The sequence below is a fragment of the Trichogramma pretiosum genome, unplaced genomic scaffold (genome assembly GCF_000599845.2).
Source record: "Trichogramma pretiosum strain Unisexual culture from Peru unplaced genomic scaffold, Tpre_2.0 scaffold1, whole genome shotgun sequence".
NCBI classification, from domain to species: domain Eukaryota; kingdom Metazoa; phylum Arthropoda; class Insecta; order Hymenoptera; family Trichogrammatidae; genus Trichogramma; species Trichogramma pretiosum.
In genome coordinates this window covers 5,189,471-5,210,097 of record NW_019641703.1, presented here as the reverse complement: position 1 = coordinate 5,210,097, position 20,627 = coordinate 5,189,471, and the positions used below count along the sequence as shown (strand labels likewise).

Here is a 20,627-nt window from a genome sequence, read left to right as displayed (position 1 = left end):
ATACGTGAATTTGTCACACGCGCGTATGACAATAATAATAGCGCAAATAAAGGCAGCAACTTTGAAAGAGAAATGTGCCGTGCAGATGTGCAGGTGCGTTGGCCGGGCTCTGTATACGTGCATGTATTGTTTACTACGCCCACTCTCTCGCTCTCTCTGCGAGCACCTATATACATATACACAGAGCAGAGAGAGTCTGGTGTGTGTCGTCTGCTACTGCCACTGCCACTACTGCTTCTCGCCGAGTTTAAGCAGTCGAAACATTCGTTAGGTCATACAAACACACACACACACGCGACTCGTATATATCGCGTCGCGAAGACGGGGAGAGAATTTCTTCGATCGACAAACATTCCCTTTGTCATGTGTACGCTCCGCGGAGTTGCACCTTGAACATCATACTGCGATCGCAAAGGAACGTGTGTTTATATATAATTTATAAGTAAGGTGAGAGTTAACGTACACAACATATCCTGCCGCGCGCTTACGGTCGGCCGTTTAAGTAGCATAATATACGATATTATCGATCAAGAACCGCGCCAAAACTGGCACAATGGGTTAGTCTCTGGGTACATACACACAAACACAGGCCTGGTCTATGTGTGTGTACTACATGCACAGCTGGCGAATCCCTCTCTCTCACTCCCTTTCTCGCGCCTTCGTTGATCGAGCCCGTCGAGAGATGTAATCGTCGATTAAAGCTCTTTTTTTTTCGTCGGCCGTTCGTTCATCGAGCTTTCAAAATTACGATTTACGTTCCATCGTGAATGATCGTTTCTTTTTTTTTTTTTCTTTTGTTTGTTGTTGTCACTTCTTTTTTATTTTTAAACTGGTGCAATTGTTTCCTCGATTCGAAACTACATTTTTTTTCCAAAAAAATGTCGCATACGCCAGAGGGTCCTCTGTGCAGGATCGCAACGCGCATATTTGCACGAAACGTCGTTGACGAGTACGGCACAAACGCCTACCGCAGATATATACGACTCTTGACAGGAGGCAGAGCTGTATATACGATTCCCAACGTGTTCGAGAGTTATTAACATCAAGTTGCGCGCGGTATATATGAAGAGGAACAGGAGGAGGAGGAGGAAAGCTCGAAAGCTCGAAAGCTCGAAACGCATAACGGACATGCTGACATATGCACTACAGACACAGCAAGGATAATTAAGACAGCTCGAGGCAATATATATGGATCCATGCATTATACTTTGCGAGCAAAATCCTTGAACGTATCGCTTCATTATAATATGGGAACGCGGTCGGATGCATACATAGAGTTATGCGTTACGTATACATATAGATACAGACGCGAGAAGATATTATTTCGCTCGCTCGTGTATCACACATACCACATTGCTGTATATACGTACGCGAAATCGATTTTGAAATTGTAATCAGTGCACGAGCGTTGTAATTCGAGCACGATGCGGGGCGCGTTCCAGCAACTATATCGCAGCAGCATCTTCGACGCGTGTGAATCGATTGCGGCACCCAATTTGAGATATATGTACATTATATAGCGAGGACAGAAAAAGCCGTACTAATCTCGGCGAAACTCGTTTAAAATTTTACACGTACAGCGCCGCTGATTTCGGTAGTAGCAGTAGTAGTAGCAGTAGTATCCCCTCAAGGCTGTCCATCGCCCGTCCTGTACACGTCATTGTGCTGCTATGCGCATCGTGACGAAATTTCAGCTCGGAGATTTCCAAACGAGACTACGTACCGCGTAATCCCTCGTCGAATGTGTAACACCGACAGTACTGCTACTCTGATCGAATGATAAGAGTCTAAACTAATATTCCAACTCGGCAGTTGGATTAGTTCGAAGATTTAATTTTCATCAGATCTCGACTATAACGGGCTGTTTGAAATTTACACAAGTCACTAAGCGCGTAAAAAGGCTTTATTTTTTTTTACGCTTTAGTATTTCGAGCGAGATTTGGAATGATCGAAGAAACCGACGATTAAATTCCAAAGTAATATTTATCCGAACCCTCGAGCTTTTTTCCCACTTTTTAATGCGATAAGAAACACGTGTTATATATACGTGCGAAACTGCGCAGAGATGCAATATGCGCTATACAACTCGCGTTCGGGGTTGTTTTTTTCTTTCTTCCTCCCTTACTGTTTTTGGCTCGCGCGCGGGCAATCGCGCGGCGATGCTTGTACACGTCACTATATGTACGTCGAGTTAGCTCTGCCGCCGCCACCGCTGCCGACGCCGCCGCCACTAGAGGATTATCGATTCGTCAGTGCACTGGCATATATACGTCTGTGTGTGTATGTGTGCGAGTGTGTCAGTGTGCAGTTTTCCCAACCGGAGAAAATACGGGTTAAGTATGCGACGAGGCTTATTGCGGATGTTTTTTTTTTACATGTATATACCGCACGATACACACATGATTTTCTTCCGTGTTCCTGAGCCATTACATGAACTTAACAGTGGGCGGAGGCGCGCGCGTTATAACATGCGGTTGACGATTATAGTCAAGCACACACACGATTGGCGATCGTTCGATCGAGTCGATATTCTTGCGATTCGAAACTTTTCGGTAACTTGGGACTGTAGTGTTTTCGGGAACTGTATAGAAAATTGTGTCTACAGGAATCACTTTAGAGTTCTCAAAAGTAATTGTAAGGCCCAAAAAAGCTTTAAAGCACTTTCATTCTTTGTTGAATTTGATATGCGGTAGAAGAAATTTTATGGTAAAATTGCTAGGTTCACAGAGTCAAACTATGGTTTCTCTACAGAAAAATATTTATAATGTTTATTCGACTCTGTACGAGTTTTCCTTGTGTACATAGCGATTTTTACTATTTTCACTGAGATTTCTCTCAACTCAGTACGTGATTATGAAAAGTTGTACAAAACTTCTCTCGAATTTCTCTTTCGTTTTTCTCTCATTTCCTCTCTCTCTCTCTTTCTATGGTACAGTTCGTAAATCAAAATGAGAATTTTCATCGAAGTTTATCTTTGAATCGATCATAACTTACTTATCAAATTGTACATTTATTTCTACTTTTATAACGAAGGAGATGAAAAAAATTGTTTCAACGAGGGCATTGACGAAATCGGACAAATTACCTGTGATATTACTTCGCAACGTTTCAGCAGCAAAAAAAAAAAAAAAAAAACAAGAAGAAGAGAACATAATATATAAGAGCTCAAAATGTACACACGGCTCTGTACATAAAACTGTCCGTTCCAGCAATTTTTTTATATGCGCAAAAACTTTGGTAAATCTAGACTTGCTGCCGGCAGCAATACATTCTCGACGTCGCGTAAATTTATCCAACTGTGCTGCGATACATGGGCGCGCGCCGTTGTTATGTTAGATGTGCTTTTCTTGTATGTATATACGTGCGCTCTCTCGACTCGTGTGATACATGCGCGCGTATGTATGTTTATATGGGTGTTATCGCGCGCGATACAAAATCAAACAAGCCCCCAACATTTCGCATAAGAGTTGAAACGTTCACTAAAACTTTGGCGACGCGCGGGCAATGCGCGCACCAACGCACGTGTGAAATGACACTCGCATTAAATTTGTCACTTGTTCGTGCGCGCGTACATCTGCGATTATTATCTATATCTTGTCGTTCTTCGCGTTCGGACATGTATAGTTACGAAATTTACTTGCAAAAAAACATTTGAAAGTTAATAGAAAGGAAATAAGTATGAATTTCTGAAATGTTTCAAGTTTTTTTTTCGCACTGAAGAGCAGTTCAATGAATTGAACTCACTGCTTGGCGAGACAGTTTCCTATTAAAATTCATGATTTCAAAGTTATGAAAAATTGAATTAGAAAATTCTCGAATTTCATGTTTGATATCGATCTTTTGTCGAAACAATCGCAGTCAAGCTTCATTTCATTTTATTTACGTTTCTTTTTCGTGAGACACAAAGGATCATCATTACACGGCGAGTTAAGTGTAGCGTGCGCGTAACACCCAGAGCTGCTATACATGTATAATGGACGCCCGCACCACCGCAGCGGCAATATACCGCAGTAAAATTTTCAAGCGAAGAGTGCCGCAACAACAGTCCCCGACGCACACATGCCATCGTGGCGCATTTAGCTCGTATATTATAAAAAAAAAAAAAAAACTGACCCGCGAGCTCCATCGTGAACTCGCACACTCGAGAGATATATGTATGTAGGGTGAGGAAAGGGACTCCGTAATTATTAATTAATTAACACCACGCACGCGAGCTCTAGCGTTATATGTGAGTATGGGTGAAAACTGCGTTTATAAAAATTACGATGATTTACGCCAAAAAATAAATTCATACCCTGATAGAAGTGCCCAACATCAATAACAGCTTAAAGACCAAAAATGATTTTTTAAAATTTTTGTAGGTCCATCATCAATTCGATCGTTCTTGGCAATTTTTCTAGTAAAATAATGATACAAATATTCAGAGAACTTTGAATGACCTTATATGACTATTCAATTGTTTCAATAAATTTAGACCAGTATTCAATCTCTCTAAATACGATAATACCATTTTCAACCTCTACCGCTAGATGGCGAGTACCTTCATTTGTAAATCTGCAAGTGGCAAAATAAAGATAATTGTATAAGTTGAAGCACGGTTATTTAAGATTTTATTTGAAGCCACAACAATATTGACGAATAACAAATGCGAGGTTATTTGATTCATTTTCTTCAACAAAATCAAATCAATTGACGTTAATTCAAACGTCGGATCTCTCACTTCGTGTTGTTGTACATATTTTGTTTACAATACCGTTCGCGCCGCTCTATACAATCTATCGTTTTGGTCAGGTAAGACAACAGCGCTCAGTGCCGATAGTCGTGTCGATCAAGTACACCGTACACCTCGTGAAAAATCCCAAAAAAAAAATTATCGCGATTGCGTTGATGTATCGGCCGTGCGAAAGGTATTGCTAATGGATCTCGAAATCGACGTAAGCTTGCGTACGGATTCCGACGAAAGTTCCGATGTGAATTCCGAGGACTCCTGGCTAACAAGGTACTGGACCGACATGGACGAGGTCGGCCGAGTCAGATTGGAAAAGTTCAAGATCATGCGAGCGGACACAAATTGGGCGATCGAAGCGGAGCGGCGCAAATTTCTCGAAAAACTGTCCCACCTGATCGACGACGGTAACTGGGAGCGTCAACTGCCGGATCTCTGGGACTTTTTTCAGCGCGAGGACATCGAGTGGCTCATCATGGAGTCCCTGAAGCAGAGGGAGAAGGAGTGCAGCTGCGCCTACACGAGACGCTCGACTCCGCTCATCGTCTTCGTGAGGCGCAGCGGCTACAAGATGCTGCCCGACCTGGACGAGAACGGCAATCAGGTGTCGCGTCGCGCCACCCCGCTGCACTACGCGGCCAGCCAGGATTACCTCAGCGCCACGAGCGACCTCAGCGACGTCTACGGCTACGAGGTGAATTACAGCGACGAGACGGGTTTCACGCATCTGCACGCGGGCATCAGGACCGGCTATTTCGACCTCATCGAGGGACTGCTCGAGCACGGACACGCCAAGTGTCTTCCGGCCGAATCGGACAAGGTCGATCCGCCGCTGCACTACGCGCTCGGCATCGGCAACACGTGGAGCGCCGAGATGCTTCTCGAGAAAGGCGCCGATCCTGGTCTGGCCAACGGGGACGGATCGACTCCTCTGCACATCGTTTGCCGGAGTGGATATCGCTTCGACGACTGGACCAAGACCTTCTTCGAGGTGATCAAGAGCGGCAACGGCGGCCCGGTGCGAGTCGACGCCCGTGACAAGCTGGGTCGGACGCCGCTGCAGCTGGCCGTGGCGAATCTCATGCCGCTCACCGTCGACGCGCTCCTGGACAACGGCGCCGATCTGTCCGGCTTCGTTTTCCCCGAGGAGAGTTACTTCGTCGACGATATCCACGAGAGAGCCTTCGTAGTGGGACTGGCCGCTGGCGCGCTGGACGTCGTCGCACGACTGGAGAAGCGAGGCTACGAATTGGACCAGAACGACGCTCAAACGATCATGAAAGTATTCGCCAAGCACGGAGCGTTCAAGAATCCGCTGAGGCCCGGAGAAAAATGTTTGCTCGACGACGCCTACTTCGTGGGCAGGTCGAAAAAGCTCATGGTCGGCCCGAGGGTGTCGCTTCACAAGCTGTGTCGGTCGCCACCCGACCAAGCGCTGAAACTGGCCACCCTCGCGGACTACTTCGAATTCGCGCACTCGGCGAAATTCTGGAAGCTCCGCGACGAGCATCGTCGGGCCTGCGCCAAGCATCTGAGCGAGATCGCGTCGAGGCGATTTTTCCGGCGCTGCGCGCTGGAGCCTCTCCTGGAGCTGACGCGACAGCGGCTGCCGATTCTCTGCTGCGAAGCGATCATCGACGAGCTGGCGAACGTGGATCTGTGGTGCGTTTGCCTGGCCGCGACGGGACAGAGCGCGCCTTGGCTGGATGAGTTGCGCGGGTGCCGTCGTTCTCCGGATGATGATGAATTCAATGGATATTTTAAAGATGCGGCGAAGATCGCAGTATCCCCACGCGACACGGAAGAATAGAGAAAAAATTGTTGACTAAAATTGTCAGCTTCTTGTTAAATATTAATAACAATACGCCGATGGGGTTGAAATTGATAAAAACAAGAATAATTAAAAAAAAAATGTTACTTTTAAAAATTATGAATGCAGACATTTTACTTTTTTCATCATTTCGTCGCATCAACCATACACGCAGTACGCACGACGATCAGTCTATCTCGTTGCTAGCGCCAATACGTGATAGCATATAAGTCTGTGAAAAACGATCGGTCGCGTTCGATGACTTCCTGCTGCTGTTGCGAACGAAAAATCCGTGTATGGTTAAATGACGCGACCCGGTGTCCATAACTCGGGCATTCGATACACGAGTCGTTCTATATATTTATAGCTTGCCAAAGATATTACTCATTGTTCCGGAGGACGGTCGATTTTGTTGCGTTTACGCGCGTATCGTATCCCGCGAAACGATCCATCACGAAATCGTACGCACGGCAGAAAAACCTCGCGAGCGTATGAAAACTTAACACGCGCTGCAGTTTTTTTGGTGTACGCTGTTGTATTATATCCTTGGTACAGGTAAATATGCCCAACATTAATAATGGCTTGATGACTCAAAAAATTTTCATTTGATAAGCTTTAAAATGCACAACCATTAATTGGCTCGTTTATGGCTATTTTTCTGTAACAATTACCTTACAAATATTAAGTACATTTTAAAGGACTCAAAAACGACAATTTAATTGTTTCAAAAAATTTGGACCAACTTTCTAATACTTTGAATACAATAATTTCAAGTTGAGCCTCTATCTACTACTACTAGATGGCGAGTATATGATAGCTGCAAATCTGCAATTGGCCACGTAAAATAAATTGTATAAAAGTACAAAGTACGATTCTATCTCTATCGTTCATTCTACATATCCGTATTTCATGTTCTACATATCCGAAATTTCCGAAAAATTTTCTTAATTTGGGATCGTCACTAAGGTAAAATTTTAAATTGTGTCAAGTGTTATAAAAAGAATGTATAAACAGATAAATCAATACCTTAATCGTAAACAATAAGATCACAAAACAGTTTTAACAATGTCCCTCGAACACTGAACACGTTTATAGTGAAAATAAATTAATTTGAATGTTAAATTTCCCGACCGAAACAAACGATAATACTTGAAGATATATTTTACTCGTTCAATTTCCGCGACCCTTGATAGACTGATTCAATGTTTAATTTAGAACACCAAAATGGATGAAAGGGAAAATAAATCTGCGAAAGTTGCCTCCAAAAATAATTTAAGTGAACATGATGTTGTTGTTCCAAACGAAAAAAGACATGTTTGTGATATTTGTCAAGAGGCATTTACACTAGAATCAAGCATGATATCACACCGAGACACAACACACAATCAACGAAAAAAATACGTATGCGACAAGTGTGAGAAGAAATTCGAGTTCCGAAGTCACTTGAGTAGACACCAAGTATCAGAACACAAAGGCTGCAAAGATTTTTCATGCGACAGGTGCGAGAGGAAATTTGTGAAAAAATCTAGTTTATTTACGCACCAAAAATTAGTACACAAAAATCGCGACGATTACTCATGTAACAAGTGTGAGAAGAAATTTGAAAATAAATCAAGTTTACTAAAGCACAATAAAATATTCCACGAAGTTTTCAAAGATTACTTATGTGAAAAGTGTGCGAAGAGATTCGGAAATAAACATGGTTTGCTCTTGCACATAAAGACAGTTCATGACAAGTGTGAATTGAAATTGATTCGATACCAAAAGATAGAACACGAACGGCGCAAAGATTACGCATGCGACAAGTGCGAGAAGAAATTTACACGAAAATCGCATTTGTTCCGCCATCAAAAGACTGTACACGAAGGTCGCAAAGATTACCCATGTGACAAATGCGAGAGAAGTTTTGGACACAAATGTAATTTGCTTTTGCACCAAAAGACAGTTCACGAAGGTCGCAAAGATTACCTATGCGATATGTGTGACAAAAATATGGACACAAATGCCTTTTGCTAATACACCAAAAGACAGTTCGCGAAGGTCGGAAGGATTACGCATGCGACAAGTGTGAGAAAAAATTTGGGCAAAAATGTCATTTACTTGTCCACCAAAAAACTGTCCACGGTGGTCAAAAAAATTACGCGTGCAACAAGTGCGAGAAGAAATTTGGGATTCGAAGCAATTTGGTGAAACATCAAAAAATATTCCATGAAAGTCGCAAAGATTTTGTATGCGACTATTGCTTGAAGAAATTCGGACTCAAAACGACTTTGCTTTTACACCATAAGACAGTGCACGAAAGTCGAAAAGATTTCGCATGTGACAAGTGTGAGAAGACATTTTCCCAAAAACCGAGTTTGCTTGCCCACCTGAACACAGTACATGAAGGTCGGAAAGATTACGCATGCAACAGATGCAAAAAGAAATTTACAGAAAAAAGGACTTTGCGCACTCATCTAAAGACAATCCACGAGGGTCTGAAAAATTTTGCATGTGACAAATGCGAGAAAAAATTTGCACAAAAATGGAATTTGCTTTTACACATAACAACAGCCCATGAGAGTCGTAAAGATTACCTCTGCGACAAGTGCGAGAAGAAATTTGGGATTCGAAGCAATTTAGTGAAACATCAAAAAATATTCCACGAAAGTCGCAAAGATTTTGCATGCGACTATTGCTTGAAGAAATTTGGACTCAAAACGACTTTGCTTTTGCACCATAAGACAGTGCACGAAGATCAAAAAGATTACGCTTGTGACTAGTGCGAAAAAAAATTTTCGCAAAAACAGCATTTAGTCGTTCATCGAAAGACTGTACACGACGGTCGGCAAGATTACAAATGTGACCAATGCCAGAAGAAGTTTGGGATTCGAAGCAATTTGGTGAAACATCAAAAAATAATCCACGAAAGTCGTAAAGATTTTGTTTGCGATTATTGCCGGAAGAAATTTACAGAAAAAAGTTCTTTGTTTACCCATCTAGAAACAGTCCATGAGGGTCGGAAAGATTACCAATGTGAAAAATGCGAGAATAAATTCAGGAAACGAAGTAATTTGGTCAGACACCAAAGGACAATTCACGAAGGTCCAAAGATTACGCAAAAATTAGTGCGAGAAGAAATTCAGACAAAAAGCGAAGTTTCTCAGTTATAAAAACAGAACGTGAAAATAAATTATCAGTAAAATCGAAGTCGATTGGACACTACAGGACAGACAATAAAAAAATTTTTGAAAAAATGAACTTTTTCAAACAATAAATAACAGTTCATGAAGGTTGCAAATATTACGAACGATACAATTGTGAGAAGAAATGATTATTGACAATTGTAAATGTACACACAGATATTTATACATATGTTTCTGAAATTTTAATAAAAATTGTGCTAAAATGATCGAGTCTTATCCGATATCATATGATCAAATCTGTGTTTACTGTCGTTGTGACGTTTTTTTGAAAAACGGCTCTAAAATTTCCAAAAAGCTTCCCAAAATCGTTTCTCATTTTCAGATTGTTACTAAGTTAATATTTTAAATTGTTTCAAGTGTTATAAGAAAAATGTATTAACAGATAAATCGGTACCTTAATCGTAAACAATTTGATCACAAAACAATTTCAACATTGTCCTTGAACAGTGATCATGTTTATAGTGTAAATAATTTAGTTTGAAAGTTGACTTTCCCGATGAAATAAGCCATAACACCAAAATACCAATTTTACTTGTTCTATTTCCGTGGCATTAAATAGAAATATCCATCAATTAATTTAGACACAGAAATGGACAAAAATGAAAAGCAATTCAAGGAAATTGTCTCAAAAGATAATTTAAGTGAACGCGACGTTGTTATTTCAGATGACAAAAAATATGTTTGTGATATTTGTAAGGAGGCATTTACACTAGAATCGAGCATGATAACACACAGAGACACAATTCACAATAATAAAAAAAATTACACATGTGGCAAGTGCGAGAAAAAATTTGAGTTTCGAAGTCATTTGAGTAGACACCAAATATCAGTACACAAAGGCGACAAAGATTTTTCATGCGAACAGTGTGACAAAAAATTTGTGAAAAAATCGAGTTTATTTACGCACCAAAAATTAGTACACAAGGATCACGACGATTTCCCGTGCAACAAGTGCGAGAGGAAATTTGAAAATAAATCAAGTTTATTAAAGCACAATAAAATATTCCACGAAGTTTTCAAAGATTACTTATGTGAAAAGTGTGCGAAGAGATTCGGAAATAAACAGAGTTTAGGTGTGCACATACAGACAGTACACAACAAGTGCGAGAAAAAATGTGGACAAAAACTTCGCAAAGATCTTGCATGCGATAAATGCAAGAAGAAATTTGGAAAACAGTCGAATTTGATCAGGCACCAGAGGACAGTCCATGAAGGTCGGAAAGATTACTCATGCGACAAGTGCGAGCAGAAATTTACACAAGAATCGCATTTGCTCCGCCATCAAAAGACTGTACACGAGGGTCGCAAAAATTTCACATGTGACAAATGCGAGATGAAATATGGACAAAAGGCCCATTTAATTTTACACCAAAAGACAGTTCACGAAGGTCGCAAAGATTACCTATGCGACATGTGTGACAAAAAATATGGACACAAATGCCTTTTGCTAATACACCAAAAGACAGTTCACGAAGGTCGGAAGGATTACGCATGCGATGAGTGCGAGAAGAAATTTGGTTATCGAAGCAATTTAATAAAACACAAAAAAATATTTCACGAAGGTCGCAAAGATTTTGTATGCGACTATTGCTTGAAGAAATTTAGACTAAAATCGACTTTGCTTTTACACCATAAGACAGTGCACGAAGGTCGTAAAGATTTAGCATGTGACAAGGGTGAGAAAAAATTTTCCCAAAAACCGAGTTTGCTCGCCCACCTGAACACAGTACATGAAGGTCGGAAAGATTACGCATGCAACAGATGCGAAAAGAAATTTACAAAAAAAAGCAATTTGCTCATTCATCTTAAAACGATCCACGAGGGTTTGAAAAATTACGCGTGTGACAAGTGCGAGAAGAAATTTGCCCAAAAATCGCATTTGCTTCCACACATAACAACTGCCCATGAAAATGGGTCGTAAAGATTACGCTTGTGACGAGTGCGAGAAAAAATTTAAGCAAAAATCACATTTGGTCTACCACCAAAGGGTAGTTCATGAAGTTCGGAAAGATTTCACATGTGACAGGTGCGAAAAGAAATTCGGATCTAAATCTAATTTAACCAAACACCAAAATACAGTCCATGAAGGTCGGCAATTTGCTTGTACACCAAAGCACAGTACACTACGGTCGAAAAGATTACGCATGCAATAAGTGCAGCACAAAATTTGGACAAAAACGCATTTGTTCACCCATCTAAAGACAGTTCATGAGGATCGGAAAGATTACCATTGTGATAAATGTGAGAAGAAATTCGGGAAACATAGTTATTTGGTCAGACACCAAACGACAATTCACGAAGGTTACAAAAATAACGCATCCAACAATTAGTGCGAGATGAAATTTAGATAAGAAGCGAAGTTGCTCTGCCATCAAAACAGAGCATGAAAGTAAATTTGAAGTAAAATCGAAATTGATTGAACACCATAAAGGACAGGAAACAAAAAATTTTTTGAAAAAAGTGAATTTGCTTAAACAATAAATAATAGTTCATGAAGGTGGCAAATATTACGAACGATACAATTGCGAGAAGAAATAATTGTTTAAAATTTTAAATGTATACAGATACTTGAATATATATTTTTCTAAAATTTTAATAAAAATTGTGCCAAAAAGATCGAGTCTTATACGATATCATACGATCACACCTTTATTCATTGTCGTTGGGAAGTTTCGCGTACCATCTTATGCGTATTACTAATTACTACTCTCTATTCATTCTTTGGCTATTTAGTTCTTAGCTCTCCATTCAATTATCCGCCCAGATTTTTTTCATCTACTTTTTGGGCTGAGCATGAAAAACCCAATTAGTAAAAGCCTCATAATCGTTATTTCCATTTCTCAGTACTTTCATAAATGTAAAATCTTAATATATCAATGCTTTTCGAATTGCGTTCGCAGCAAATGTAAGTTTGCGTGGGGGGTTCAAGAAATTTTTTCATTATCCAAACAAAACCATAAAATGTTAAACATCTCTATCGTATAGGAATATTCGAGTGTTTAACGTGGTTTTTTGCCGGAGAGAAAAATATCAACTGCAAGCCTGCCCGCGCGTAATCTCGCGCTAAATTCCAAGATGACCGTATGTACACGCGTATATATTATTAATATAATCTGTGCCCCCGCGCGCAACGCCGATGATGAATAATTGAACGGCGTGCGTCGAAATGCACTTAGCATATAATTATTAAACGGGTATAGAGCGTAATTGAAATAATTAATTCGCGCTACACGGATGAACTATCGAACTCTCGAAACGATGAATTTATCCACTCGTTCGAATTTATATATATCGAGATGAAACTTGATACTCGCTGTGTACAGGGGTTTAGTTTGTTTTTTCCGAGAGCGTCGATTATAATACTGGTCTAGTGTGCGGGTGCGCGTGTGTGTATGTATCGCATGTTTGTGCTGGTATATGCAAAGTTCAAAGTGATTCAACAACAGCGTTCGCGCAAGCTCAAGACACGGCAATTTTAAACACTATTTTTTTTTCGTTGTTTTTCTTCTCCCTTTTTTTTTCTTCTAAGGGATGCTTCAGCAAGTTTTTCCATTGTACTACAGGTCGCACATTGTAAAAGCTTGTGTGCGCGCGCAGTAACACGGCTGCTGACACCATCGTTGCAATATTATTTTCCCCGAGACAAAGAGAAATTTGCTTCCTCAGCCGTGTGCGAGAGAATATGTATACACGAGTTCTCTTCAACAGTTTTGTGTTAATCTGCTCTTTTTATTTTTTACTCCTTTTTGGATATCGCGTTACTTTTGGATTGATTCGAGGAAATCGCGCGTAATATTCACGCGCTGCAAAAGGCATATTTCGATCGTATACTGGTATTATACAATGTCTCCGCCCTTTTCGATTAAACAGATTCTCTATTGGCTACAGTACAATCGAATTCGCTAAGCATTAATCATACAACATATTATTTTAAATTCAGCAGCGATACAGAACCCGCTATAATCGTGCCGCAGCGATCGATATTACGATGTATGCTGCCGCGCTCTATCTCTCCTCGCTATTAATTTCATGCGTCTTTCGTTTACATCACGAGCCGCGCGCCGACCTCTCTGTTCCCATTTTCTCGTCGTCTCATCGTGCTCGTGTCGCGTCTTTTAATCTTTGAATACAATGGTATACACGAGATATATATATATATACGCAAGCCCGCGCGCAGCGTCGTTCTCAATTTCTCATTCGCGGATAGATAAGCTTTAACATAAACGATTGCCGCTGCTGTCGCTGCTGTTGTTATGTATACACGAAAAACTGCGTTTGACAAGTTTCGTTTGTGCACCCGCAAAAAATTTCCCGCACACACCCAGCCACCCGCACGCGCGCAGTAGTAGCTTATGACGCGCACTCGCGAGTGTATATCTCGTATTATACATATTAAAAAAATAGATAGACACATACATACGCGCGGCATGTATAAAACGTATAATATAGATAGGCACGCTGCAGAGTAAAAGTCAAAAAATGTGTGTCTCCGCGAGCTGTAGTTGCTTTTTATTTCTCTGCCCGCTCTCAGTTTTTATATATATCACTTTTGGGAGGGTTTTTTTATGTGTGTGTGTGTGTGTGTGTTTGTGTGCAGCTCGCGCGAGTTCCCTCCCTTCTCCCCGCGTATACTTACTCACTCACTAACATACACACACCCACGCTAGCCAGTATATATGCAGACGACGATGATGGCTTTTAGTATATCTCGCGAGTTGACTTTTTCTGCAGCGGCAGCAGCAGCAGCAGCATGTATTTGAATAATTGTTTTTCTCTTTGGCCGCGCTTACTCAGTCGGTCCATCTCCATCCCTCTCTGTCTCTCGCGCTCTGATGTGTGCAGGTACGCTTCCTTGCACACACCGTACACACACACACACACTTACTCGGGTTGCTCTATGTGCCTCGCGCGTGCATTTCGACCTCTTTCTGTCAGAGAAATAGTTTTAATTAAAATTTAAACATTTGCTCGGTTTATACCAGCCCAAGTGTGCGCGCGTACGTACGCTGTACACCCTCGGCCTAGCGAGCGCTTGATTATAAGAGTCTATGTGTACGCGTGTGTATGGGAGAAAACAGTTTTACTCTACCGTCAGTAAGAGAGAGAGCGAGAAGGGCGAGTTTTTGGGTAGCTTTGATTGCGCCGCTTGCTCGACGCACCGACTTTTTGCATTAATGGATTTGCCAAGCTCTCCCTCGGAGAAGCTGTTTCTGGGAGTTTTTCGATTTCGAACTTGTATCACGAAAGAGCGAACTATGGCTGATTAAAGTGTAAAATTCAAGAGCTAATACGCACGATACATACATCGTTGAGCTACGCGCTCAATCATTTTCAAAATTATAATAATAATGTGCGCCATCGTGACGTGGGAAGCCCTCATGCAAATATTCAAGGAATTTGCCTATCGCAATTATACGCGTCCACAGTCTGTATATACGTGGTAGCTGTGATTATATACATTTGATACAAATGATTATTTTAATGGACATTCTGATGCTCGAAGTATTTTGCGGACTAATTAATAGCCGCTGAGCGATGAATGCTCTCACCTCGTCAATTGATGCGTTTTGCATAATAATATACTGATACGCATAATCCTCTTTAAAAAAGTAGCGGGTTAGGTATCGGAAGAAGTTCTGAAGTGACTCAGTTTCCACAGGTTTAAGTGAGTCGTGAAACGAAAACAGAAAAGTACTAGCATTATAAAATTGCCATTAACTTTGGTTCAAAATGAATAAGGTAATTGACTTTTTTCCAAAAATTTATTTATTCTTTTGAAACTCAAACATTTATTTTACAAAATGAGATAACATTGGAAGTAATCATGATATCACACATCAAATTTTTTTGATTAGTCTTCCGAATATTTACGTAAAATCTTGTACATTTATTAAGTTGCGATGCGTGAGTGATGCACCGAATTGATATGGGTTTTGAGATTAACCTTCTTTGTGAAATTTTTTTTACAAATATCAGATGTATGACTGATACCATTATGTATCGAGTCAACATGGCATTTCAGATGATCCTTTCGTTTGAAAGACTTTTCGCATGTATCACATGCATATGTGACGCCAATATGTATCCCATTGATGTGCTTTTTGAGAGCAGATTTGTATGTGAATTTTTTCGGCAAACATCGCATGTATGTATGATTTTATTGTGCACAGAATCGATGTGATCTTTAAGATTACTCTTAAATCCAAAATTTTTTCCACATATATTGCAACTAAGCTTGTTACCATTATGTATCACATCGATGTGGAGTTTGACTACCTTTCGAAGTAAATGTCTTGCCCCATACATCACATGCGTGACTGATTTTTTCGTGCTCTGCATTGATGTGACGTTTGAGATAACCTTTCTGTAAAAATGACTTACCGCACACGTTACATGCGTGAGTGATTCTTTTATGTTTTGCATCGATGTGACGTTTAAGGTTACCCAAAACATTTTCCACATACGTCACAATTGTAGGTGACATCATTAAGCAATGTACTGATGTGCGTTTTGAGTTTATGTTCATAGTTAGACTTTTTTGTAATTCTCCTTTTTTTATTTTGTGTGCCAGGTTCACAGTCAAAATTCAATACTTCTCCGACGCCGCCAAAACTTTCCTTCTTCACTTCCTTTATGGTTTCTGTTTTAATTATGTGTTGAGTTTCAGCTTCCATTAAATTAATTGTGGGCTTCATTTCTTCGCATTCAAAAACAATTTCCATATCGTCATTGGGTTCATTTCCATGATTATCGTCATATTCTTGAGGCATTTGGGTCTGAAATAAAATTGAAGTTATGTAAAAATTTTCGTTAAAAATGTTAACATTGAGGGTCACGTATAATTATCAATACTTACTGAATTCTTTTGCAGAAACGTTAAATTTAGAAAATTTTTGGTATCAGGCGTTTGGTCAATTGATTTATTATCATTTTCGGGCCACTCATCGCAAGGTTCCTCCTTAATTCTGAAAAAATTTCAACGAGATTAAGTACCAGAGTATAGATTTTCATACTTACATCCTCATGAAATAAAAATTACCTCACGGCACTGTTGAATATACCACTCGAATTCATCTTTCACGATCGAAATTTAGTGTACGATTAAACTTTCTGTTATGATTTTAAAACTATCCAGCTAACGAGCTCATTTAATTTAATAATGTTTACAAAACATGTTATGAAATCCAAACGAGGCAAAATTAAGTCATTATAATACACGATTGAAGAAATTACACCGTGTGTTTTCAGTCTAATCAGTGCTAAAAAGTTTTCTATCAACGATATATTATAACGAAAGACAAAAAGATAAATAAAAAACTAATTGGAGCTATTTATTTTGTACACACACATATAGAGAGGTCCATAAGTGCGTCTGGGACACATTGATTGCGTTACTGCCATGCCAGAGTGCGGTGAGAGTCTCGATTCAAAAATGATCACGCGCTATAATGCGATATCATCGCTTGCGGTGCAGCGCGTGCAGTAATCTGCATATTATGCGCGCATAGATGCGGCTACGGACGAGCGATCGATTCTGCGCGCATCGAGGTGGTATTGGAGGTAAATCTAAAATACGCATAAACGTGTTTTTGGTTATCGGGATGTTTCGAATGTTGTATCGTTTCTCTCCTTCTCACTATCTTAGACACACACACACGTACACACTTAGCCGCATGCTTGGAATAATTGACCTCTTTTCTTTGCCGAAAAGCGAGCTTTTTTTTTGCTCGCTCGCACGCGAGGCGCTACTCGCTATTGTGTATATTATACGTGTGTGTATATGTGTGTGCAAGTGCACAGCCCATGGCCTCGTAGATAATCGCATTATACTAGTTGCCAGGATACGAGAGCAAGTAAGAAAATGTGTGCGAGGGTTTGTGTGTGAATGTGTATACCTACGTACTCGTTTACTCGGTTTTATTTTGCTGTGTTTCTTCTTCGGATGTGGTTCTCTTTTTTTTCTTTCGCCTCACACACACACACACACGCTCTGCAGCACGTGTTTTCTTTGTTCGCTGGTATACATGTATACACAGCCGCAGCTTCTTACCTGCGTCTTTGGCTACGATGTTGTAATTTTTACCCGAACGTCTTCGGTTGCTTTTTTTCAGTTAGTTATGCAAGAAAAGTTCGAGATACTCTCTAAACATTTTATAGCAATACATTTATAGCATATACTTTCGATCGTGGACTTTCGCCAAATTGTATTTCATGTCTGTTTTCATGGAAAATATTAAATTGAATTGCTGTTTTTTTTATACTCATACATATATACAGTCGAATTCTCATCGAACGGCCGCGATTTTGAATCGCGCGGTTCAGAGAACAGTTTAGATTTTTCTTTTCAACTCTCTTTTCAGCGCTGTCACTGCATACATAGTCGAATAAACAGAATCGAAATACGCGCGGAGAGTTTGATTGTTTTACTGGCATACGTGTGTGTGTGTGTATATACAAGCGCGCGGGCGCGCGTCATCGAGTGGAATGGAAATTTTGTGGTAACAGAGACACAACAACTCGATACGCGCCTCGAGTAAATGTTTTCACATACTCGTTTCGTTCGTTATTAAAGTATGAGAATCTTGAACGAAGTGATTTTTTCGTCTCGAAAATCGAGTTAAATGTCCCCCCCAAAATACCGCACTTGAATCGCAGCGAATCGCCTACGATTATAATCTCGGGATACAGCGGAATCGTGTTGCATGCACGTTACAGCGTCATGCTTACATACACACACGTTGCGCCCCTTTCCAATAAAGCTCGAGCGAAGCGAGCTTTAATCGAGAGACAATCAGAGCGCGAAGTCTGTCGCCTGCACATATACGTATATAATAGCGACTCACTGATATATAATTCAATGTGCGTTCTCATAATAGCCGAAAGAAGCAGTGGAATCGCACATACGTATACGGTACACGGGCCCATCGGGATAGGCCAGATTTATCGATAATGCCTTGTGTATAACGTAGTAAGCTCGCGCAGACTACTCCGATGTGCGCCGCTGCTACCGCTGCTGCTGCTGCGCTCCTATAAATAAGTACGTACGCTACGTATTGACTGATTACCAATTAATTGGCCAATGTGCGCCGAGCGCGCTCGCATAACATCGCGTACGTGTGCACTTATATACATACGCGAACAGCGGTGGCAGCGGCTTATAATACTGCACTACTCTCGAGCATCGATCGAAAATGTCAAGAAGTGTCTCTCTCTCTCTCTCTCTCGCTCTGGTGCGGTGCGTTCGACCTCTGAATTGGAAACTCTTGCTGCTGCTGCTGCTTCTCGCTCCCATCTGCATACATGTGCATATAATAATGATAACATTTATACGCGATGTATACATGTATATAATAACAACAACTCGGTACATCGTGTACGCAAGTACGCGCGCTTGTGTACAATTCATTACGTTTCGAATCTGTATCTCTCTCTCTTGCTCTCTCTCTTCTATATCTACATAATATGCAAGTAGGCGTGCACACTCGACGCAGCTCGGCTGCCTTTAAGAGCCTTCCATTATTAATTACTGCCTTTACGCGGTTGGGAGACTCACGTGCGTGCGCGGATGCATACCCGTGTGTGCCTGTACGTAAGCATGTGCATGCACGCGGTGTGCGGCAAGCTTGTTATATCGCCAGAGATGATTCTGCCTCATCCGCTTGCAGTGGTAGTAACCAAGAGAGAGAGAGAGAGAGAGAGAGAGAGAGAGAGAGAGAGATACACGCTTATCCTAATAGGATAAAAAAAGGAATGTCGTGCATATAAGGGTGGATATATATTTTTCCGTCTACGCGATGACCGCGTCCGCGCGCGTTTACCTGCAATTTAGTGCGCAGCGGCGCGAGAAGAGGTGTGTACTGTGTATATATATGTACTCGTTACGTACAGCAGTGCCCATACGCAGAGTATAGCAGAGCGAACTCACAACAATGTCGATTAATAATAACCCCGATGACGGTGGTGTGTGTGTGTGCGCGCCTATTGTGGTTCTTCAGATATATTCGATCTGTATAGTGACAATCGACTTCAGCCACGTGTATATATACGAACGACAAAAGATCCATATTGGGTCAAGTGTGTGGATATACGCATATATAATGCGACGAGCTTTCGTTGCGCCGCTTGGTGGAGCACATTCGGCGTTATGTTTGCGCGACAATGTACTCTACTGGCATGAGTGTATACACACGCTTAATACACACACACACACACATACGACTAGCACCGGAGCCAAAAGTATTTGTATTATTGTATACGCGTAAACGCGTGTGTTTGTGTGTGAATCGAGAGCGCAATACAGCTGTGCCGAGACACACAAAAGTCGAGATAAAATTCCGATATATATATGTATATTGTGGCGCGTGTTGCGGGGGGCTCGCTCGCGTATAGTATTGTGTTTCGTGCGGCAAGCTCGAAATTTGATTGTCATTTTGCTTTGACTGCGCGCGTGCGCCTCCTATCGCATACACATTCACACATATATAGGCGCGGAGCGAAATATTTTAACGACGAGTTTTCGTCTGCGGATAATGGACTATATCTATCCCCGCGAGGTTCTTTCCGCTATGTGCAGTTTATTGATATCGGGGGTATAGCGCGCGCGAGCGAGCGGCGGTGGCATTTTACTCGATCCTGACGAGCGTATGATATGTATCCGCAGCTGATCGACGGAAGTATATATAGTATGGAAACCATAGCCGCGAGATGACGAAACGTTTATTTAAAACTATTTTCCGAATCATCCAGAACGAGAGAGGGAGCCGAGGAAGAAGTTTAAAGGCGCGGCTGCAGAAATTAATGTTACTAAATTACAGGCCAAAGTGCGTCGTACAAAACTTTGTTTCGCCAGCTTTCTCTCTCTCTCTTTCGTGCATAAGCTGTTACAAACTGCGTTTTATACTTCAAC

At 41.0% G+C, this 20,627-nt stretch overlaps 2 protein-coding genes across 4 annotated transcripts in view; one reads left to right on the top strand and one right to left on the bottom strand.

Annotated features, from left to right (window-relative positions):
• The window catches only part of LOC106655834 (acetylcholine receptor subunit alpha-like), a 110,764-nt gene that overhangs the window by 1,302 nt on the left and 88,835 nt on the right, over positions 1 to 20,627 (top strand). The gene's annotated exons all lie outside the window — the stretch shown is intronic.
• On the bottom strand, positions 15,640 to 16,810 carry LOC106655854. Its single transcript, XM_014376440.1, has 3 exons — positions 16,761 to 16,810; positions 16,578 to 16,686; positions 15,640 to 16,497 (listed from the first exon to the last, which is right to left on the bottom strand). The coding sequence occupies exons 1-3, from the start codon at positions 16,793 to 16,795 to the stop codon at positions 16,162 to 16,164; spliced, it is 480 nt and encodes a 159-aa protein (XP_014231926.1). The 5' UTR covers positions 16,796 to 16,810; the 3' UTR covers positions 15,640 to 16,161.

Excerpts from the sequence above, each read along its gene's own strand:
- LOC106655854 (XM_014376440.1), bottom strand. The coding sequence starts at position 16,795 with ATGAATTCGAGTGGTATATTCAACAGTGCCGTGAG. Across the intron at positions 16,687-16,760 it reads ATATTCAACAGTGCCGTGAG|AATTAAGGAGGAACCTTGCG; the intron begins GTAATTTTTATT and ends AAATTTTTTCAG. Across the intron at positions 16,498-16,577 it reads CGTTTCTGCAAAAGAATTCA|ACCCAAATGCCTCAAGAATA; the intron begins GTAAGTATTGAT and ends ATTTTATTTCAG.